This window comes from Rhinopithecus bieti, unplaced genomic scaffold, assembly GCF_001698545.2.
Source record: "Rhinopithecus bieti isolate Rb0 unplaced genomic scaffold, ASM169854v2 scaffold_1673, whole genome shotgun sequence".
Lineage (NCBI taxonomy): Eukaryota > Metazoa > Chordata > Mammalia > Primates > Cercopithecidae > Rhinopithecus > Rhinopithecus bieti.
In genome coordinates this window covers 9,218,507-9,240,359 of record NW_016804690.1, presented here as the reverse complement: position 1 = coordinate 9,240,359, position 21,853 = coordinate 9,218,507, and the positions used below count along the sequence as shown (strand labels likewise).

The 21,853-nt window shown below is 40.5% G+C and overlaps 1 protein-coding gene across 1 annotated transcript in view; it reads right to left on the bottom strand.

Annotated features, from left to right (window-relative positions):
- The window catches only part of USH2A (usherin), an 821,881-nt gene that overhangs the window by 37,619 nt on the left and 762,409 nt on the right, over nucleotides 1–21,853 (bottom strand). The window contains exons 64-66 of the mRNA XM_017870028.1: nucleotides 19,076–19,303; nucleotides 12,981–14,497; nucleotides 9,893–10,214 (exon numbers count right to left, since the gene is read on the bottom strand). Of these exons, the coding sequence (XP_017725517.1) occupies nucleotides 9,893–10,214; nucleotides 12,981–14,497; nucleotides 19,076–19,303 (2,067 nt within the window). The remainder of the gene's footprint in view (nucleotides 1–9,892; nucleotides 10,215–12,980; nucleotides 14,498–19,075; nucleotides 19,304–21,853) is intronic.

Sequence of the window (21,853 nt, the reverse complement as noted above, 5' to 3'; positions counted from 1 at the left end):
CTGATTCTTACTTTGGAAGCTTCCTCTCAGGGGTGTACTCCACCCTGTGAGGTGTGGGGTGTCAGACTGCCCCTAGTGGGGGATGTCTCCCAGTTAGGCTACTCAGGGGTCAGGGACCCACTTGAGCAGGCAGTCTGTCCATTCTCAGATCTCACCCTCCGTTTTGGGAGATCCACACTGCTCTCTTCAAAGCTGTCAGACAGAGTCATTTGCATCTGCAGAGGTTTCTGCTGCTTTTTGTTGTTGTTGTTTTTTATCTGTGCCCTGTCCCCAGAGGTGGAGTCTACAGAGACAGGCAGGTTTCCTTGAGCTGCTGTGAGCTCCACCCAGTTCGAGCTTCCCAGCAGCTTTGTTTACCTACTTAAGCCTCAGCAATGGTGGGCGCCCCTCCCCCAGCCTCGCTGCTGCCTTGCAGTTAGATCGCTGCAGACTGCTGTGCTAGCAATGAGGGAGGCTCCGTGGGTGTGGGACCCTCCCGGCCAGGTGTGGGATATAATCTCCTGGTGTGCCCGTTTGCTTAAAGCTCAGTATTGGGGTGGGAGTTACCCGATTTTCCAGGTGTTGCGTGTCTCAGTTCCCCTGGCTAGGAAAAGTAAGACTGAAGGAACAGAGAAATGGTGCCTCTTCTTGTGTCTGTGGAATGATTTTAGTCCAGTAGCTCTTTAGTATCAAGGTGCCACCTGTGCTGCACAAAACCATCTGGCCAGAGAGTAGAATAAGAGTGGCCTTTAGAGTTTGGTGTGGAAATCATGCTGTCCCTGAAGATAAAGAAGCTGCTTCTTCCTCCCTGGATCTGTTTTGCCATCACTCAGATCTTGCAAACATCAACGCTCCTAGAGATATTTTTATGGATACATTATTCATGGACATCTTTATTTATCTTATCAACTATACTTTAAGTCCCTGAAGGGGAGAGTGCATGGATTTTAGCTTCCTGCCTCAATCCTAGTAACTAGGTATACACTTTGAACATTGTAGGTGCCTAATAAGGAGAGTTTATTAAATACTCAATTTACAGGATAAAGGAAAATAAGCAAAACACATCTCATCTTTTCCTGGATGTTTTTACAGGACCTAAGTTTCAGGTGACTTTGGGAGCCTTTGTTTTCATGGCCATCTGAAGAGCCATGAGGGCAGGCTGGAATTACACATTATCTACATTCAATTGAAGAGCATTCTGTTGTGTTTCACATTTTATTTCCACCAATCAAGCTTCCAACACAGAGACAGGAAGATCAATATCAGCTTAAATGAAACATAAATCTGAGTTGCATCTGCATGAGGGTGAGAACCAACCCATCTTCACATGGATAACTTGTCCCAAAGGCGCCATAAATACTGCCAACAATAGAGCTTTAGAATAAAGTCCTAAGGGTCGCCATGGGAGATGGAACAAGAACAAAAAGAACTAGAGCATGCTCCTGAATGTGCTCACACCAACAGGTAGAAGTGATCTCCTGTGGGAACGAAGGGCTTGATGCGAAAAATGATCAGGCCCCAGGCCTAGTGGCAGACTTCAGTTTTCTACACATGGAAATGTCCCAGTGGCCTTCAGTCTAAGCGTGCACTCAGGCCCTAAGGTTTTAGAATAAATACACTGTCTGAGTCAGACAATATCAATAAATCATTTAAAACCTTGAGCTGTGGGAGTTGGGGTGGGCGTGGGGAGCTTAGTTCTTGTGGGAGAAATTAACCAAACAAAAACCTCTATGCTGGTCAGAAATATGTTAGTGAGATTAATACCTAATTAAATGCAGTCCAAAACCAAACAGAAAACCTGCTCAATATGTTTTCTCTAAATGTGATATAGAAAAAGCATGGGATAAGGGTGATAGCAATAGAAAACAGGCAATACAAAGCAAGTAGCTAATTGCAGAAAAGTGGAGTCAGACTATCAGAATTTGGAATTTTAGTCATGGGTATGTGGGTAAATTACTATTTTCCTGAGAAGAGAAATGGCAAGGACAGGGAGGGTTGAACTGCCTAGTGGAAGGAGTATCACACCTTTAGAGGCAACTATACTCCTGATTAGAAATTTTTACACTCTAACATTTTATTAATGACTTGTTGATATAGACAAAAGGTATGTCTTAACCTGGCTTTTTTATGGTCTTGAATGGAAGTTTCTCCTTTTAACTAGTGCAATCCTAGGGGGATCGGATGGTGGCATGGACCCACTAAGTAGCAGGCATCCTACTGGACACACAGATTTCTTAGTTCTCATAACACACCCATTTTTTTTTAATGAGAAAAGTGAAGTTATCAGAAATTAAGTATCTTTCTTGCACAAGCTATGTGATCTGCACTCAGCTTCTTCATTTGGAAAACAGGAAGGGTGTGAGCATCCAGTGTGAAAGGGCACAAGGATTGTCAATATCTCACAGCTGTGGAGTACTTGTTCCCCTAGTTGGTGTGTGTAGTGTACTAGGGCAGTTCTTGCTTCTGGCTGGAAGCATTTCCCACATACCTCACACAGCCCTGCCTGTAGGAGGTGGGCCCTGCGACCACACCTGCTCAATCACAGTCCTCTGTTCTCTTGGTTCACAGGAGGGCGGGTAGTGCAATAGGATCAGTCAGAGTCCTGCACTTGGTTGACTTCTAGTCCTTAACGTGGATGGGCAATAATAATAATCATTATTGTTATATGGGTGAAGTGATTTCCATGTATGAGGCACTGTTCCAAGAACATTCACATATTAACTCATTTAACCTCAAAGCAAACCTATGAATCCAGTGCTATATCTATTCACATTTTGAAGATAAGAAAACTGATGCACAGAAAGGGCCTGAATCTGGGAATATTAGTAGTGATTTCTTCAGATGCCTGGTGAGAGTGTGCAGAATGAAGCCAAATACAGACGAGCTGAGATGGAGCAAGGAGGGAGAGAATGAATGAATCTTACAGCCTCTGAGTCCTGCATCCCAGTTTTCCAGGGCCTGATGTTCATATCTTTTCTTTTGTTTCAACAGATTCCTTCAATGCCCTTTCCAGATGTGAGAGCCGAAACAATTCCCTTCTGTTTAACTTAGTTTACATTGGCTTTCTGTTACTTGTAGTGAAATAGTCATGATAACTTTTTGATAGTGTGGGTTTTCTCAGGAACATAAGTGAGACTCATTGGTAGCTAACTAAAGAAAATTAGTTTATTATGTATTTACATTTATATTTTTAATATAGTTATAATTTAAAAAAATATATTAGTAAATAAATATGTTAGGTTTCAATGAGAGACACAACTAATGATATTTCCATATGTCCATCTTGTTGATGAATAACCATATATCCATTTCTTGTCTGAAGCTGATATCATACATTCCCTTGCATCAACACAACTTAAAGCTAACTACCATTAGAAAATTCTGTTGCTTTGGGTCAGAATTTATTTTGTTGTGTTTTACAAACTGTAGATTACAAAAACCAATCAAGAGAAGATAAAGTTTGGTTAGAATTTCTAAAAATTATATGCCTGTAGCTTACCACTAGTCTGCCCATAGAATATAGAGCTGGAGGGTGCTTCCCTTTATAGATGAGTGCTATGAACTGACTGTTTTTGTCCCCTCCAAATACTTATGTTGAAGGCTAATCTTTAATATGATGATATGGAGGCCTTTGGGAGGTTATTAGGTTGCATAGGGTGGAGCCCTCATGAATGGGACTAGTGTTCTTACAAGAAGAGAAAGAGACGAGAGGGAGTCCCCCTACTCTTTTCTCTTCCTTCCTTTTCCTCTCCATCTCCTTCCATTTGCCATATGTGGATATAAGGAGAAGAACATTATCTGCAAGCCAGAAGGTGGGCCTCACCAGATACTGAATCTGCAGGTGCCTTGACCTTGGACTTCCCAGTCTCTAGAACTGTGGAAAATAAATGTTTGTTATTTAAGCCACCCAGTCTATGATATTCCATCACAGCAGGCCTAACCTCTATTATGAGGAAACACCCAAAGAGGTTAATGTGCTCAAGGATCCAGAATTACTGAGAGAAGGAGTAGAAGATGCTGGCCTGCCTCCCTCCCACTTCTAACTAATTGCCAACAATTTGGTAGCCTATGGTGGGGGCTGGTGCGGGGAAGGCCTCTACAGTACACCTGGCAGTCTTCAGGCAGCTGCCACTGGCAGCAACAGTGAGGATCCCCTTCTGTGTTTCCTCCATAGCCCTTCTTTCCATCTGCTTGTTTGGGGACGCTGTTGGTCGGTTAGAAAGCAGCAGACTGCCATTCTGCATGGGCTCCTTTAGCACTAGCCCTAAGTTCAGATCCCATGCCATGAGTCACAGAGTTTCCTCTAAGGCTGACCTGTTGCTTCTCAGTCACCCAGTCACGAGGCACCAGAAGCCTTCAGAGACCCTGAGTGTGAGTGGGCGCTTACCGCAAAAATCTGTCAAAGTGAGGAAGTTTCAGGAAAACTAATTAAGCCACTGACAGCATGATTCAGTGAAACGGGGTGGTGGCGGGCCCTATCAGATCCATGGTGAGTCATTGCCTTAAGCAAGAGTATGAATATGAATGCACAATTACTGAGAGCTATTCATTAGCCTCGGCTCACTCCCCAAAGGTAAAACCCAAAATGTCTTAACGGAGTAGACTCACACCCAGGTCCCTCTTGAAGCCTGTGGGAAAAATATTGTCTTAATTTGCTGCTAAACCATTAAGAACTGCTCCACATAGAATGTGGAGGTTCACATTACATGTATTAGAATAGCAAAATTTTGAAAGGGTTGAAGATAGAAATGACTATTGTCTTTAAAAAAATCTTCTTGGATTTGTAAATGTTCTGTAGCACGAGCAAGCCTGTGATCTCTGTTTAAGGAAGAGGTCTGTGCAATGGAAGAATTTTATTTAGTACAGATGCATCTCATTTATGCATGGAACATACATTTACAGAGTTGTTTGAGAATTAGATTTTGGTAAACTAAGTTGCATTCAAAATTCCCAGAAAACGTTTGTTTTCTAATGGAAACCTGCCCTGCACTCTGTAAAGCCACCAACCCATTCTTGTGGAAAACAAGAAAAAAAATCTTGCTAAATTTTTGATTCATATTTTAGATCTCACTGGCTTTATTAAAGCTAATCCTCCAGAGTGTTATCTTTTAGAATCCCAGAATTCTGGAAGCTATGCTGAAATGACTCAAACTAGAAAAATCCCCTGTTTTAAATGATGGTGAACTTTACTCTTACCACCAAAGACCAGACCTCCCAAGTAAGAAATAAAAGAAAACAAAACAACAATAACAAAAGCCAAATAAAATCCATGAAGAAAATTAAATTATTTGAGTAGCTGAGACATGGACTTCATAGATAATATATTCTGTTCTCCTCTCTAGTTTCACATCAAAACAATAGGACCCTTCTTTTTGAAAGCCAGGATAGACCAACGCCAATAGGCTGTCATCAATGATCATCATGTACATTAGGCATTTGTGGGGAGATGGCTTCACTTATTTGGGCTATCTGTTTATAACAGTTTAGGCTAGTGATTCTCAACCCTGGCTGCACTTGAGCATCACCTGGGAACCTTTTGAATCGCACGGATGCCCGAACCCATCCCAAAATCAGAACTACAGGAGAGTGGGGCCTGGGTATCAGCACGCATAATGTTGTGAAATTTCCCCAGGTGATTCTAACATGGTGTCAAAGCTGAGAACCGCTGATTCAGAAAATCACCACTGGAAAATCAGGCTTAAGTAGCACAGCAGCAATGTTGTATCCTCTGAGGCAGTATTTCCAAAAAAAGTGGGTTGTGGACCATCCAACCTGCTTATTAAAAATACAGGTTGCTAGGCTGGGAGTGGTGGCTCACGCCTGTAATCCCAGCACTTTGGGAGGCTGAGGTGGGAGGATCATGAGGTCAGGAGATCAAGACCATCTAGGCCACCATGGTGAAACCCCGTCTCTACTAAAAATACAAAAAACTATCTGGGCATGGTGGCACGTGCCTGTAATCCCAGCTACTTGGGAAGGTGAGACAGGAGAATTGCATGAACCAGGGAGTCGGAGGTTACAGTGAGCCGAGATCACACCACTGCACTCCAGCGTGGCCACAGAGCGGGATGCTGTCTTTAAAAAAAAAAAAAATGTACGGGTTGCTAGGGTCCCTTCCCATTCCACTCAGGAATCTGCCCTTTGAACAAGCTCTTAGGTCCTCCACTTGTACTGTAAACAGTGGGGATGCTACCTTTAGGGCATTCCATATTGAAGTATTAGTGAACACTTAGAAAGTGCTTGTGATATCACATGGGTTTTGCTCAACTTCAAAGGAGCTAGTTACCAAGCTGGTTACAAGAACTGTGGTGAGGTGAGTGAGATTTGCTGCTCATTTAATTTCCCTCTTAGGTTTTCTGCAGTGAGTAATTCTCCCACTCTCTATAAGTATCCATTTCTCCAGATATTTCCTGACCCTCCTGCCCATTAAAACTCATCCATCACTTTGGGGGGGCCGAGGTGCGTGGATCACAAAGTTAGGAGTTCAAGACTAGCCTGGCCAAGATGGTGAAACCCTGTCTCTACTAAAACTACAAAAAAAAAAAATAGCCAGGTGTGGTGGCAGGCGCCTGTAATCCCAGCTACTCAGGAGGCTGAAGCAGAGAATTGCTTGAACCCGGGAGATGGAGGTTGTAGTGACCCAAGATTGCACCATTGCACTCCAGCCTGGGCGACGGAGCGAGACTGTGTCTCAAAATGAAGAAGACGACAGGAAAAAAAAAAAAAAAACTTATCCATGTGATACCCTCTTTTATCACTGGCCAACTGATGGAATGAGTTGATTTAGACTAGTGAAAACTGTCTTGTTCTTTTCACATAACTAAATTTTAACAACTGCCTTCAATGATTTAACTCAAAAACAGAAATGAGTACAATGATGTAACGTAGTATATAGGAAGGTGGTGGGGACCCTTGCAGGGCACACCATGTGGATGGTAACCTCCACGAATATACATCCTCACGATCTTCTGATTAATCCTTCCACACTGCTAGAAAGTTTCTCAGTTCTTTGTTTCTATTCCCTTCAATCTACAATTACCTCAAAAATATACTCCTCTGCAGAAGGGTCAAATCACCGTCAGTTGTTGGGTGAGCAGATGTGTGTAGGACAACGAAGGTATTTTCAAAGGCAACTTGCAGATGAAGTAACCCTCAAGTGGATTTGAGAGCAATGCAAATTCATCACAAATACAAAATGCTCTTTTGTTAAAGAAAACTAAATTGTTTTAGTATATAACTTCCTAAATGACTTCTGTAGGATTACTCAGGGTCCACATAGACTCAGTGTTTACGCAGGCTAAATGAAACCAATATTTTCTGATCATTTATTTCAGTAGTTAATCTATGCTTTTCAAAATATTATTTTCCATAAGAACTGGGCCTTTGGGCTAAGCTAGATTTTGATTTTTTTTTGTTTTCTATCCTTATGTTGTAACTACATGAGATTAGCTAATAAATACAAGCTGGAGATCAAAAACCAAATTAAATACTTTCATTTGAGTGAGATGAGTATGGAGGAGGAGTGTAACACAGAGCCGATAGTAACAGTTAAAAAGAAACCACACAGCCTAAGGTTCTTAACCTGCCTCTCCTCTGAAATGTGGGTCCCTTGGTTCTTGGTCATCCTTAGTACCTGATGAAAAATCTGACTAGAGACAAGACACATTCCTGGAGCTTTCCATTTTATAGAAAACTGGGATGGGACCTGGCGTGGTGGCTCATGCCTGTAATCCCAGCACTTTGGAAGGTCAAGGCAGGCTGATCACTTGAGGTCAGGGGTTCAAGATCAGTCTGACCAACATGGCAAAACTTTGTGTCTACTAAAAATACAAAAAAAAAAATGAGCCTGGTGTCGTGCTGCACGCCTGTAATCTCAGCTACACCGGAGGCTAAGGCAGGAGAATCGTTTGAACCTGGCAGGCAAAGGTTGCAGTGAGTTGAGATCTCGCCACTGCACTCCAGCCTGGGTGACAGAGCGAGACTGTCTAAGACAAACAAACAAACAAAAACTGGAATGAGACTTCTACAGATCATGTGACCAGAACTTAACCCAATGACACAACACAATACCAGAGAAAGTTTGTGTCTCTTACACATGGGTCATTAAGTTGCGTCTAATTAGCGGTGAAGATTTCACGCTGATTTCATCCAGCTCCCTCACTAAGGGTACCGTTTTTATTTGTAAGGGAGACTAGATAATTGGTAACTTTGATAGCGTGACACTTTTGAATAAAGGTAATGAGAAAAGAACAAAAGGGCAGGCACATAGGTTCTGGCTGTTTCTAACAGTGTTACGTTTCCAATGGTGGCATCAGTATTTTGTTCCTTCATGATGTAAACCACAGTTCTTATCCAGTTCTTATCGTAAACCCCTGGGGGCCTGATGTGTTTTAAAATAATTTTGTTTTCACATTTTGAAATAGGATAAAATGTATATACTATATATTTTATAATATCCACAGCATGATCTTGTTAGCCATCTTATAATAAAGCAATATTTTTGTAGTGAAACATATAAGTATTCATATTAAATGGGATAAATAAATACTGGAAATGGTCTCAAGTCTGTTTAGATTGGGTTTTGTTGCCAAATGACCTGTGGCAAAGCAAGAAAATGCTTTTAAGAGATTTTAAGATTTGGAGTTGCAAACAAGGGATTATGGATTTATATCTGTGTATTTTTCCAAACCATTCAAGAATTTATTTGTATTTTCAAATCTTATTAATTCGGTAATTTATCCCATATATTATTCTCCTAAAATATTCTTTTAATGCTTAAAATGTTCCCTGTATTCACTGTACTCATTGATTTGGTCACTATTTTTTTTGGTGACTCATTAGTTTTATTATTTCATGTTATAATAAGCTTTTTAAGGCTCAGTTTTCTCTTTTAGAAAATTTCTGTTGGCATTGTGCCTGGCAGTTAAGTGCTTACATCAATCAGTAAGCTTTCCTTAACTGCAAGCAAGAGGCACTGATTCTGACTTAAGCAGACGAGAATTTACTTGAGTATGTGGAATTAAAAGAAGGGTTGCAGAACCGTGCTTGGAAATAGCAGGGAAAAGAAAACCTTTTAGATTGAGGTTAGGGATATTTTAACAGGACTTCTCACCTCCACCTTTTAAAATTCTGAGTCACTCTGCTGAAGATCAAGCCCCAGGCAAATCTGAGGGGCTGAGCGGCTCACGTGCCCACCACTTGGCTAGGAGACAGCCTGACACATTGATTGACACTCCCACCAAGCCTGAGCAAAGGGTGGGGGAAGCATTCTCCCACAGGAAATGAGATTGTTATTACAAGAAGAACGCAAATGGACTCTGATGGCAAAACTAAACAAACCTAACAGAAGTCCTCCATAGAATTCACGATGTTTTCTAAATAGTATTCTTAATTCTTGGCTTTTGAAGAATGCACAGTCTTATTTTTTTAGGCCATCCTTAGAGAAAACTTAATTAATCGTCATGGGCAGGTTAGTTGCACTCTTCTAGACTTTTTTCAACATTCTGTATCTTTCTTGAGCACCAAGGCTAGAGATGTTTGCTATTTGATTTTATTTTGGTACAAGTGATGAGTTATTTTCAAAGTGATCTTTTAACAAGGAGTATCTCCTACCGAGGCAACACTGACAGAGGGAATCTTAATGGCAGAAAGCACTTTATTAATAAGAAAAGGAAATTCACCTGGAATCTACCTAAGAAAACAACATATATAACATGGCTCAAAACCAAGAAAATGAAAAGGCAATGAACATGTTTTTTCCTCATTTACCAATTAAAAAATTTTAAGGAATATTATTATTCTCCTTAAGTCCCACATTTCTTTAAGTGCCTTTCAAATTGAGCACCATTTTTACAGGCAGGTGCTGATGAGTGCACATAATCAACTTGAATTGTTGATAATACACATTTCTTACCTGATACTCATACTCTGTGAAAGGCAGTAGTTCGGAATCTATAAAAGAGGTTGAGCTTCCATTATAGATTAGGACTGGACTGGATTTTCCAGGCTGAGTTGCTATTTGTCTTCTGTATAATTCATAATACAAAACTTTTCCATTTGGCTGAAGCGGTCCTGTCCACAAAAGGGAAACAGTGGGCTGGAATCCTCCTGGAGCCATTTGTACCTCCAGATGTGGTGGGGGTTGCATCAGAGGTGCAATCTCAGGGGTCTGTATGAATGTCCAGTCACTTGATGCACATCCCAGGGTGGTGCATGCTTGAATTCGTATTTCATACCTTCAGGACATAAGGCAGAAATTAGTGATTTTCAGCAAAATAGATTTTCATGGGAAGAATCTTTAAAACACCAGGCCTTAAAAAAAAAAAAAAAAAAGACAAGTTTACATGTATTCTTATTCATAGCTAACTCTTAAGAATAACAAAGTTGAGAATGGCCTGAACCCAGAAGGCAGAGCTTGCAGTGAGCTGAAATTGTGCCATTGCACTCCAGCCCGGGCGACAGAGCAAGACTCCGTCTCAAAAAATATTTATATTTCCATGGAAATTTTTGAACTATTAAAATCCCCCTGGCTTTCTAAACTAAAGTTTCTTAACTGTTTGAAAGGGGTGAGTACAATTCTTCCCCTAAACAAGGATGTATGGAATAAATAACTCTCAAGATTCTTTCCAGCATGAAAATTCCAGTACTCTTCAGAATTACTTAACACAGCAATGAAGAATGCAGACCTTGGAAAGTATGAAGCAGTTCTCAGCAGTCCTGGACTCCTCCTACCTTTGAAGCTAGAGCTAAATGATCCCCCAGGAATGTTTCCAGGTCATGAAGGAACATCATGGAATTAAGGTCTCAGTGGTAATAAATCCCCTCACCTAATACCTAACATCTTAAAACAGGCTCCCTTACATGACACAAAGACCTTGTGGGGCCAAAGTTAACTCAACTACACACCAGATTATCAATCATGAAGACACCTTATCACCATCCAGTTAAACTCAACTAATCAATTATGTTTTGCCTCATAGCCCGTCTCTGCTACTTGAAAAGGTCTATTTACATAGCAGGGACTTCTCCTTTCCAACAAAATGAATTTTTGTAAGTATTTAGTGCCTATGGCTGCAAATGAGCACTTTTTTCTCTATTCCCAACCACCATTGATTTTATGACACCTTCAATTTTCCCTCAGGTACCCAGCTATCTTCTTTCTACCTTTATTCCTTTTAGTTCTAGCCTTTTCCTCTTTTATTTTCTACCTCCCCTCTTTGCTCTTTGAATCACTGCTTTCTGTTCTTTTACTTGCTCTTTCTCTTTTGTGTTTTTGCTTTCTTAATTACACCTTTTTCCCTTTGTGACTTATTTTATTCCCACTTTCTTCTCCTCCTCCCTTGGTTCTTCTCTCATGTCCATCTCCACCATGACAGCGCTACCAGTTTATTGGTGATCAAATCCATAGCTGTGTATGGTAGATCTGACTTCTAAGCAATTCTGTGAGGTCAATTTTGATTTCCCACATGAAGATTATTCATTTTCTGGGTTATCTGTGGTAGTTTTTAAATTTTGGGCCGGATTCCTTCTGCTAATTAGGACGTTCCCAGGCTATTTCTTTTACTGACCAGCTGGGGGTGCTGAAAGGAGGACACACACATTTGCAATATTCAGTGAACATTAATCCACTAAAAACAAAAACAAGAAGCACGCATGAACTCCAACTTCATATAGAAGTGATACTCTGTTTTATGTCAATGTCACTTATAGATTCAGTTAGAGTGGATAATGAAGAGATTTCTCTCACATTCTTAAATAGCCTTGCAATTTATCAGATAAATCAAACTTTTTTTTTTTTTCCAGCCTGGAAAAGCATTGCTTTCGTGCCTGGACAAACTGCTTCACCTCTAGAAGATTTTCAAATAAGAGTTTCAAAAGGGAGCAAATTGATATGATTTTTGAAAGTTGGAAGTACAGTCAAGTAAAGAGGAAGCCAGTCTAGAATACACAGCTCTGCAACTACAGTGGGCCTTTTTTATGCCCTGAATCAGTGTAAGGTAATATAAAAGCCAACTCACACAGCATGTGGACTAGCTGTGGAGAATACCTGAGGAAGTTTTAATTACTGTTTAATATTTAATAGACCCTAAATAATTGTCATGAGTAGATGCATAAGACCATGAATGTTTCATTTAAACAGCACTATATATCAGAGGTAATTATAGGAGGATCTAATCTACACATCACTAGATTATAATAATAGCTGAATTTTACCTGTGGTAGTTGGAAATCAACACTCTTTCAGCCTTTAATTTTTTTAAGTGATTCTGTTCATTTTACCAAATTTTAAGCATAAAATATCTTTTATTACCCTTCTCTCTGGGGATGTAAGTTACTCAAAATGTGATGGGGAAAACTGCCAAACAATTATTTAAGCAACGGGCAAGATTCTTTTGTGTGGAGAACAACGCACTTCCATGCATGTCACAGAGTCCAGATAGGACCGCTAGGAAAACATGAGCTAGCAAAGTGGCATTGTCCTGAGAAACCATAAGAAAGTAGAGTAAGAGAAGCCTTATTATTCCTGGAGGAAGTGCTGGATTTGATAAGAAGGCTCTTCACAAAGCAAATTTTGTTTTAGTCTAACTCTGGCTGGTAATTGCGCTCATTGATTGGCATCTTTTAACCTTAAAATAATACATCATTTTATTCACAGTCTAGTCAGATGACCCTATCGGGGCTGTCAGAACTGTCCAGGGGCCTGCATATTTCCCGGGGGACTAGCCTCATCTCCCTCCTACTTATTTCAGATACCAGGATGCATTGTAAACCTTTCTGAAACACTGGCTTTCAAAACATCACCTACAAGAATCTGCTCTCTGGAGGTTATGCAAGCAGGCTTTGCTTGGATGAGGATGTGCTTTGTCTACTATGCATGTTTAGGTGGATGGAGGTTGGGGACACCATGCTTCACATTTTCAGAGTCTTCATTAGAACTGACCAAGGGCTCAGAAATAGAAAGGTCAGTGGCACACTCAGAAAACCGAGACATGGCTACCTACCTGTGAAATGGCTTCAGCTGGTTCACTATATATGACTGCGTACCAAAAGAATTATGAGTTGTGTTTATGTGTATGATTTTAGTTTCTCTTTGAAACATTTCACGGATGAAGAGGGTATAGTTGATGATATCGCCATTTGTTCTCACTGGAGGGTCCCAATTCACTAAGATCTCCTGAGGACCCCTGGCCTGCAATTTTGGAGGTTCCATCCCTGAGGGTGCTGAGGGGTTGGTTCGATCTTTGGCAAGAGGACTCAAAATGCCCCCTTGGCTGTTGTTGGCAGTTACTGTGTAGCCATACTCCACACCTGGGGTGAGAGTAAAATCATGATAGCGTGTTTCCAAGCCTGTATACACAATGGTTCCATCTCTCCTAAGTTCATAACTTCTGATCTGGCCATTTGGGTTTCTTGGAGGTTTCCAGGTGATTTCTATCGATTCTGAGCCTGTGACTTGCAGTGTTGGAGAGTCCATGTTCTCTGGCAGGGCCTCCATTGTCCAGGCAGATTTTGACACACTAGCTGTGCAACCTCCATTCGTGCAGGCTACAAGGGAGAAGTTATACTGAGTGTAAGGCTGCAGGTGGGAAACCAGTAGGCACAGGCCCTGGCCAGCAAGGGACTCCTTATTATCATATCTAACTAAATATTTAGTGATCTTTCCATTTTTCACTGTGGGCGGTGACCAACATACATTTACTTGTGTGGCACTGACGGTCCAAAGATCTGGAGGGCTGACTCCTGATGGAGCAGCCTCCAGAGTTGTGATGCTGGTGGGTTTGCTGGTGGAGCAGCCTCCACTCGTGCAGGCTTGGAGTGCATAGCTATAGGTGGAAAAAGGAAGAAGCTCTTCATCAGTGTAATTGAAAGTCATAGCATCAAAGCTAAAAGGATAGAGCGTTTCATTCCTTTGAAGTCTATAGGACTGGATAATACCATTAGACTGTTCTGGTGGGATCCAGGAAATCAGCAGTTTTTGGGGATTCATAGAAACATAGGATATCACAGGTGGAGAGAGACCTTCTGGAGGTGCTTGCAATGTCCTTACCACATTCCAAGAGCTACAGGTATGCCCGGCTGAATTCCAAGTGTAGATTTTATATTCACACTGCGTCCATGGTTGCAAACCAGTGTCATTATACATAAATGTATCCCTTTCAGTGTTATATTCTGTGAAAACAATTTTCTCATCCACCTGGATTGTCTGATTTCCCCAAGCTTTTCCCTCGAAGCATCTGCGAATCACTTCATAGCGAATTATTTTTCCATTTGGGTTAACAGGCTCAGACCAGTTCAGCTCAACACTGGTGGACTTCACAGAGTGGACAGTAGGAGCCAGCTGAGAGTCTGGAGGGGCTTCATCTGTCCACAGAGGCTGGGGCGCTGAGTGTGCACAGCCTGCTCTGGTGCAGGCCTCCAGGGTCAGTGTGTAGAGAGTGAAAGGCTCCAGGCGGCGGAAGAGAAACTGACGATTCAAACCAGAGTACTCCAGGAGCCCGTCATTGAAGATGTTGTATGTCTACAGAAGGACAGAAGCAAAAGGGATAACCTGCAGCATACAATTTCTTTGTGTAGTTATTTAGTCCCTTTTAACCTTTACCCCTTATTCGTTATTTTGATGGCCCTAATTTAGAGAAGTATTCTGATATTAGTTGGGAAAGTGTGATTTTTTTTCAGTTAATATAAGGCCCACAGAGAGACAAACAATGTTTTTCTTTGCCTTTTTTATTCAGTTTGGGCAATATGTAAGCATTTATTTCAAAACTAAGGGCTATTGAACCTGATTCTTTGACTTAAATGGTACTCACGAGGTTTCTCCTACTTGCATTTTTTTTTTTAAAGTAGAGAATAGTGTTCAAATCTCCTGTTTTATAGATATGAACTGCTTCTGATCTCACACTGACTAGAGTAAGTAGGGTCTACCTTCCACGGCATTTGCTGGGAAATAGAATTACAATGCTTAATCATTTGTTGTTACAGAGTGGGAGGGCTGAAAGAGAGAGAGAGAGAGAGAGAGAGTGTGTGTGTGTGTGTGTGTGTGTGTGTGTTTAGGCACACAGACACCTATATATTATACATAAGTACAAATATCCATACATATATATGCCTGTACATATATACATATATATAGATCTTTATGACTAGGAGATGGAAAAAAACACCCTGTTTTCTCTTGCAGGCCATGGCAGAATTGATTGTTCCTTTGGGGGCAAATTATTCTTTTGTTCTGGAAAAAAACATCTGAGTGCTTATTATACCGTACAAATGTAGAGCAAGTTTTTGTCCTTGTATTATTCATTTTTTTTGAAGGATGGGAAGTAAGTTAATCTGAATGCAGGTGTTTTTGAACAGTGATTTTCCAACCTTTTCTTGCTCCAACAAGCCTGAGAGAGATGACACATTCCTAGCGATGACTCCCTATCATGGTGACTCTCAAGAGGGGACAGAACACATTCTACAGCCCTTGGAAGGCACACCCTTGAAACATTCCCAGGAGTGGTTCTTGGGCAAGCTTAATTTAGACTAAATTGTTAATATACTCCATTTTTTCCCTAAGATTGCATAGCCTAGATGTTTGGAAATCTCTTTATGTTGGAATGTTGTATGTTGGTGTGATTTTCTGGTTGGGGACCCAGGGCAAGACCACCCCCATGAGGGAAGGGGACTGCCATAGTTTCTGAAGGGAGCGTAGGTTCCATAACCAGCTTGCAGCCTCTGTGACTCCCCAGCACCCCTTGCTGCCCCTGATATTCACCTGGTAAATCTCTAACTAGTATAAAATTTAGCTTTCCCTCTATACTCAAGTTCTGAATGGGTTTGTAGAAAAACACCCAAACATTTTTACCAGTCCCACGTTAAACTTTTAACCACACATTTAAAATAGATGATTACCAATTTGTAATCCTACTTTATTCCCTCATGCTTTTGCTCTGTCATTTTCCCAGGTGATTATTTCATATTTCCTCCTTTCCCCTAATTGCCAACACCCTCTTCCTTCCCTCACCGTTGATTGATTGTTGACATAACCACCTAGTTCATTGAAAATAGAAGCAGTTAGAGAAGAATGCTTCCATGTTATATATTGTGACCATTGCATCCATGTGAATCTAGACTTACATGATTTGCCTTTCCTCCTTTTGCTGTGAATGAAATATCTCTGTCCTTATTAAAGGCCTCCTGAGCACTGTATCCCATCCCTTCCTCCCTCCCCATGACTTCACTACTGCCGTTATTCTCAATATCTCCTACGTCACCAGTTTATCTCCCTCTACTGGTTATTTCCATTCTGTTTAAATGTACTCTAGTATTTTTCAATGATTTTACATAAAACTTCCCCATCCCACAGTCTCCACCTATTGCTCCATTTCTCTGCTTTTCTTTTCATCTAAATGGCTTTAATGAGTTGTCCTAATTTCCTCCCTTACCATTCTCTCCTCAATCAGCCATGCCAATCAGGTTTCCCATTCTACCGCTTACTCTCCTTGTCAAGATCACAGTGACCTCCTCATTCCTATACTCAGGGTGGCTTCTCTGCCCTCATTTTACTTGTGCTCTCAGCAGCATTTTGGCATATTTTCTCTTCTCATTTTGGACACTCCACTCATATACTTTTCCTTCTAGCCTAATTCCCTCTTATCAGTCTTTGCTGGCTCTCTTTCCTCCTCTTGACCCCCACATTTATGCCTCAGGCCTTGATCCCAGACTTGCAACAGGTTGAGTTACATTCTCTCCATAGCTGATCTCCTCTGGCACCATGGGTTTAAAGGACATCCACTTGCTAATGGATTCTGAATATTTATCCCAGCAAATAACTCTCTCAGGAGTTTTAGACTTGTACTTCACACTACCTGCTTGCCCCTTCAAACTTGTTCGTCTTCCAGTCTCCGCTTCCTCATCAATAGCCCAAAGCCTAAACCCAAAAGTCATCCTAAAGCACTCCCTTTCCTTCACAACTCTCATTCAGCTCATTAACACATTTCATCATCCTATCTTCTGTATTTATCTTCAATTCACCTATAGTGCATGACTTCACAACTGCTACTCTAATTTGAGCCACCTTCAATTCTACCTTGAAATCTTCAATAGTTCTCAAACTCCATTGGTCCTTATATAGTCCATTTTCCACAGGGTAGCCAGAGTGATTTTTAAAAACAAATTTGATCATGCTATTCCTTTGCTTAAAGCATTCAGTAATTTTTCATTACACTTGGAACAAATTCTAAACTCTTTACCACAGTCTACAAGGTTGGGTACAATCTATCTCCTATTAGTCCCTCCAACCTTTTCTAGTGCCATCTTTCTTTCCCCCAAATACTTCATACACACTAGCTTTCTTCTCTTTCCTTGAATACACCAAGTTCATTCCTGGCTTCAGGCCTTGCATTTGCTGTTCATTTAGTCTGGAACATTTTGCCCCCATATCTTCACATGACTAACTCTGTCTTGTCATTCAGGTCTCAGCTCAAATGTCAATTTGATTCAAATGATATTCCATTCTAAAATAGCCTGAGCAGGCCTAATTACATGATTCTATTTAATTTTCTTTATAGCATTCATTGTTCTCTGTAATTCCCTTGCTTATTTATTTACTAGCTTATTGTTTGCTTTTCTGTACCCCCACCATTCATATACTCTGCCACATTTATTCACACACAAACACACACACATGCACGTGCACTCACACACGGTCTGTAACATCAGGGAACTTGACTGTCTGGTTCACTCTTGAATAAGTATATGGCACTTAGTAGAAGTATTTCACCAAATATTTGCTTAATATTTGGTGAAAAGTAAATAAAGGTCCAAGGAGTCAATATTCTTATTGTCAATCATGCCAGGAAGAAGCAGATGCTGTCATGGCTCCAAATACCCACAAGGAGAAATGCTTTGAGGGAAGGAGCTTTCTTTTCTGATGGGTGCCTTGGGGCCGTGATTTGGATTTTAAGGTCATGAATCCTAAGGCTCAAGCCTCTTGCCCCAGGGGGTAGAAGTCTGGCTTCTGTCCACATGTAGGCAGGCTGGTGGGAAGCAGCTTGTTACTGCTACTTGCAGCAGGCCTTGAAGCCAGGCAGAGAGGCAGCCCACAGAGAGGCCCACAGGATGGACCTGGGTCTGTGAGCTCTAGTTACAGTTCTTAGTTATTGCTGCACGTAATTTCCTGCTGTCATCCCTCTCTTATGGTTTTCAGGGAGGCTTTATTAAAAGTAACAGCTTAGTCTCAACCCTGTGATGTGGAATTAATGTGGGAATCTTTGCCTCTTGGAGAAGGAGTGGCAAACAAAAGGGTAGTGTATCTATAGCAACTGCAGGCTGGGGGTCTCTGCTGTCCCAGCCTGCAGAAGGTAGTTTATGACGGCCTAAGAGATGGACCAGGGCCAAGAGAGACTGGAGGTAAAGGCAGTAGCATGAACTAACAGGTATGTCTGCCACCATCCTTGGGAAGGAACATCAGAGAGGTAGATGAGGGCTGGCTTTTGTGTGGCTGAAGGTTCAAATCATCAAAATGCAGGCTACTCATGAAAATACAGTCTCCCCTGCACTCACGGGCTGGCAGAGCTTGAGATATGTATATGACATTTATAACACTGTTTCTCATGGCTACATACAGAAGTTGGAAAGTTAGCAGACACCTATGACTTGCTTGGTGAGCTCTGTTTGAAGCATAAATTAGGCAAGTCTTAAGCAAATAACTGGATAGGATAATTCAGGAGGCCGTAAGAACATAGTCATTTAGAGTTCAGTTCCGATGTGAGTTCCTGGCTTCAAATCCTAACTCAATTACTCACAGTGTAGGCTTGGGCCGTTATTTAGCCTACATATGCCTCATGAGGTTTAGTGGTACCCACCTAGCAGGGTTGATGTGAGGATTAAATGAGATAATCCATGGAGAGCATTTAGCCCAGTGTTGGGTTCATAGGAAGCATCATACATCTGGGCTAGTTTTCTCTGATCTATGATTAAGTGCCTGGAGGAGCTATCAAGAGGAATTAAACAGGCTGCGAAGGGAGTTTTCCCACAGTGACCTGATGGCATGTCAGGGCTCATCTATTTATCTGGAGAACACCAAGCATAATTTCTTACGCAGGGTAGACATTACCTTAATCACACCGTTGGTTCTCATAGGCTCTGACCACTGTAGTAGCAATGCCCGGCCATTCTCTTTCTGTTCTACTGTAAAGTTTCTCAGTCCACTTGGGGAAGATTCTAAGGTTTGAATCAGAGTCCAGGGGCTTAAAATTTCTCCTGCATGGTTTGCAGCCACAACACCAACGAGATATGTTGTGAATGGTTCTAACCCGAACAGGTGGGCTTGATGGCTTGTTCCCTGTAAGAAAGTTAACAAGGTAAGTTGTTTTTTCTTTTTTGTTTTTTGAAACTGACAATACTGCTGTAAAGTCATTCTCTGAACCTCATGGCCAAAGCACATAGGCAACAGCAGCGCAAACACTATGGCAGAGTTTTGAATTATCATTAAGAAAATGATGCATTTTTTCTTGTTCTTGTTGACACCTTGAATATATTACCCAATGTTGTATGATTTCAGACACTCAGAAAGTGGATCAGATAGGATCCTTGATTTTTCAGTGCTTGCAACCCAAAGCGTGTGATATATAAACATTAAAAAAAAAAAGAAAACCATGATGCTTCAGATCAGTGCTGCATCCAGCTCAAAATGGAAATCAGTGGTACTAAGTTGCATGTCAGAGACTGGGATTATTGCCTGCCAGGTTAATATTAAGGGTTTGGAGAGCTAATCTGAACACCCCTAATTTCCAAATCCCCAACACTATCTGTTTGTACACAAGACTCTCCATCTTCCCAGTCTCCCTCTCTCATTCTCTTGGCATGTATGTATATCTTATGAATTCAATAAAACAAATAAACACAAGAAAACAATAACAAGCCAGTTCAACTATACGTGTACAAACACCCTTAGAGAAGTCTATTATTATTATAGATATAAAAATATTTTCATTTGTTAAAAGCACCATAAGTAAAACTATGAAACCTACCAAAGTAATTGTTAGCTAGGCTTGGAGAATTTGGTCTTTGAACAAGGAGGAGGAGGAATATAAGGTGGAGTAGTGAAAGTTATTTCTGAAAGTAGTACCCAAGAACATCAGAAAAAATTATGTGTAAGGAAATCATCCTTAATTTGGGGAAATCCAAATATCATTTTGGATAAAATCTAAAACAAGACAACAAAATAAAACAGAATTGTTTTCCAAACAAAGTGGTTAGACAAAAACAAAACAATGTAGAAATAGGTTTTGGTGCTGTTTTCTGACATTATTGGCTATACATTTTACCTGTGTTATTTCTTGTTATGTGTTAAACATAGGCAGAGAAAATACAATTTCCCTCACATATCAAAAACTTGTAAAGTCAATTTTCCTATTTCAATAAGTCCCATTATGATATTACATGCTAACCTCTTGAAATCTTTTAATATTTAAACATTTGCTGAGCAACCAGACTCTGAAACAAATTTTACAGAAATACTAATTTCTCTTTTTTAAAATATTAAAAGTTAGATCATAAATATTTAAAAAGTTATTTCTCCACAACATTGGATTGGCCTTTTAGATAAATATAGCACAGAACTAGAGTGACCATAATGAATATTAAATCTGAAGATGCTACAAGTCCCGATTACAAACATTCTTTTCTGATAAATGATTCCTTTTCTGTGGAAATAAGGCAAACATGGACAAGATTAATAATGCAAAAAAGAATAATTCTTTGTTCAGAATATTCAGTAATAGATGCCAAAAAAGCATACGCTCCAAAGCAAATAGTAATCACCTCTAACAGATTATATATAAAAAAGGTGGGCTGCTGGGGGACATTTTTTCATAAGCTTTTGTCATAAGAAACATGAAAAGCATGTGGGCTATAAAGCAAAAACATATGTATATTGTCAATAGCTGCACCTGCTCAATTATAGTTTATTTCAGAGCTGAGAATTCCATTCAGCCCCTAGATGGCAATACTATCAAACACTTTTGGTAACATGAGTACTTAATGATTAACAACTGGCATTCAGTCATCCAACACACTCCAGGCAACCATTAAAAAAATAACAAAACTGATTTCTGACTTCATTACATAATCTTTTAATAAACATTTATGGCTCAGATCCTTGAAAACAGAAGTATGCAAAATGCCCTAGCTTCAAAACCTCCACCATCTATATAGAAATATGGCCCGTAGGTTGCAAGTTAAAGTTCATGCATGCCTGGCACGGAAAAAGTTTAGGGGTATACTCCTACAAAGGGTCATTACGACAGTTATTTTGCCTAACCTGGTCTATATGTACCTTATAAAAAAAGAGAGAAATAACCACATGTTGGGATGTAAAAAAGAATTTCTGTATCATGAAATTACACCAAGGACAAGTTCTCATATTACATTATTTATTTATTTATTTTATTTATTATTATTATTGTTATTATTTTGGCTCTTTTGCCTAGGCCGGAGTGTAGTGGCATGATCATGGCTCAGTGCAGCCTTGAACTCCTGTGTTCAAATGATTCTCCTGCCTCAGCCTCTGGAGTAGCTGTGACTACAGGCATGTACTACCATGTGGCTAATTAAAATAAATCTTCCCTTCCTTCCCTTCCTTCCCTTCTTCCCTTCTTCCCTTCTTCCCTTCTTCCCTTCTTCCCTTCTTCCTTCCTTCCTTCCTTTCTTTCTTTCTTTCTCTTTCTTTCTCTCTCTCTCTCTTTCTTTCTTTCTTTCTTTCTGTCTGTCTGTCTTTCTTTCTTTCTGTCTGTCTGTCTTTCTTTCCTTCTCTTTCTTTCTTTCTCTTTCTTTCTTTCTCTTTCTTTCTTTCTCTTTCTTTCTTTCTTTTCTTTCTTTGTTTCTTTCTTTC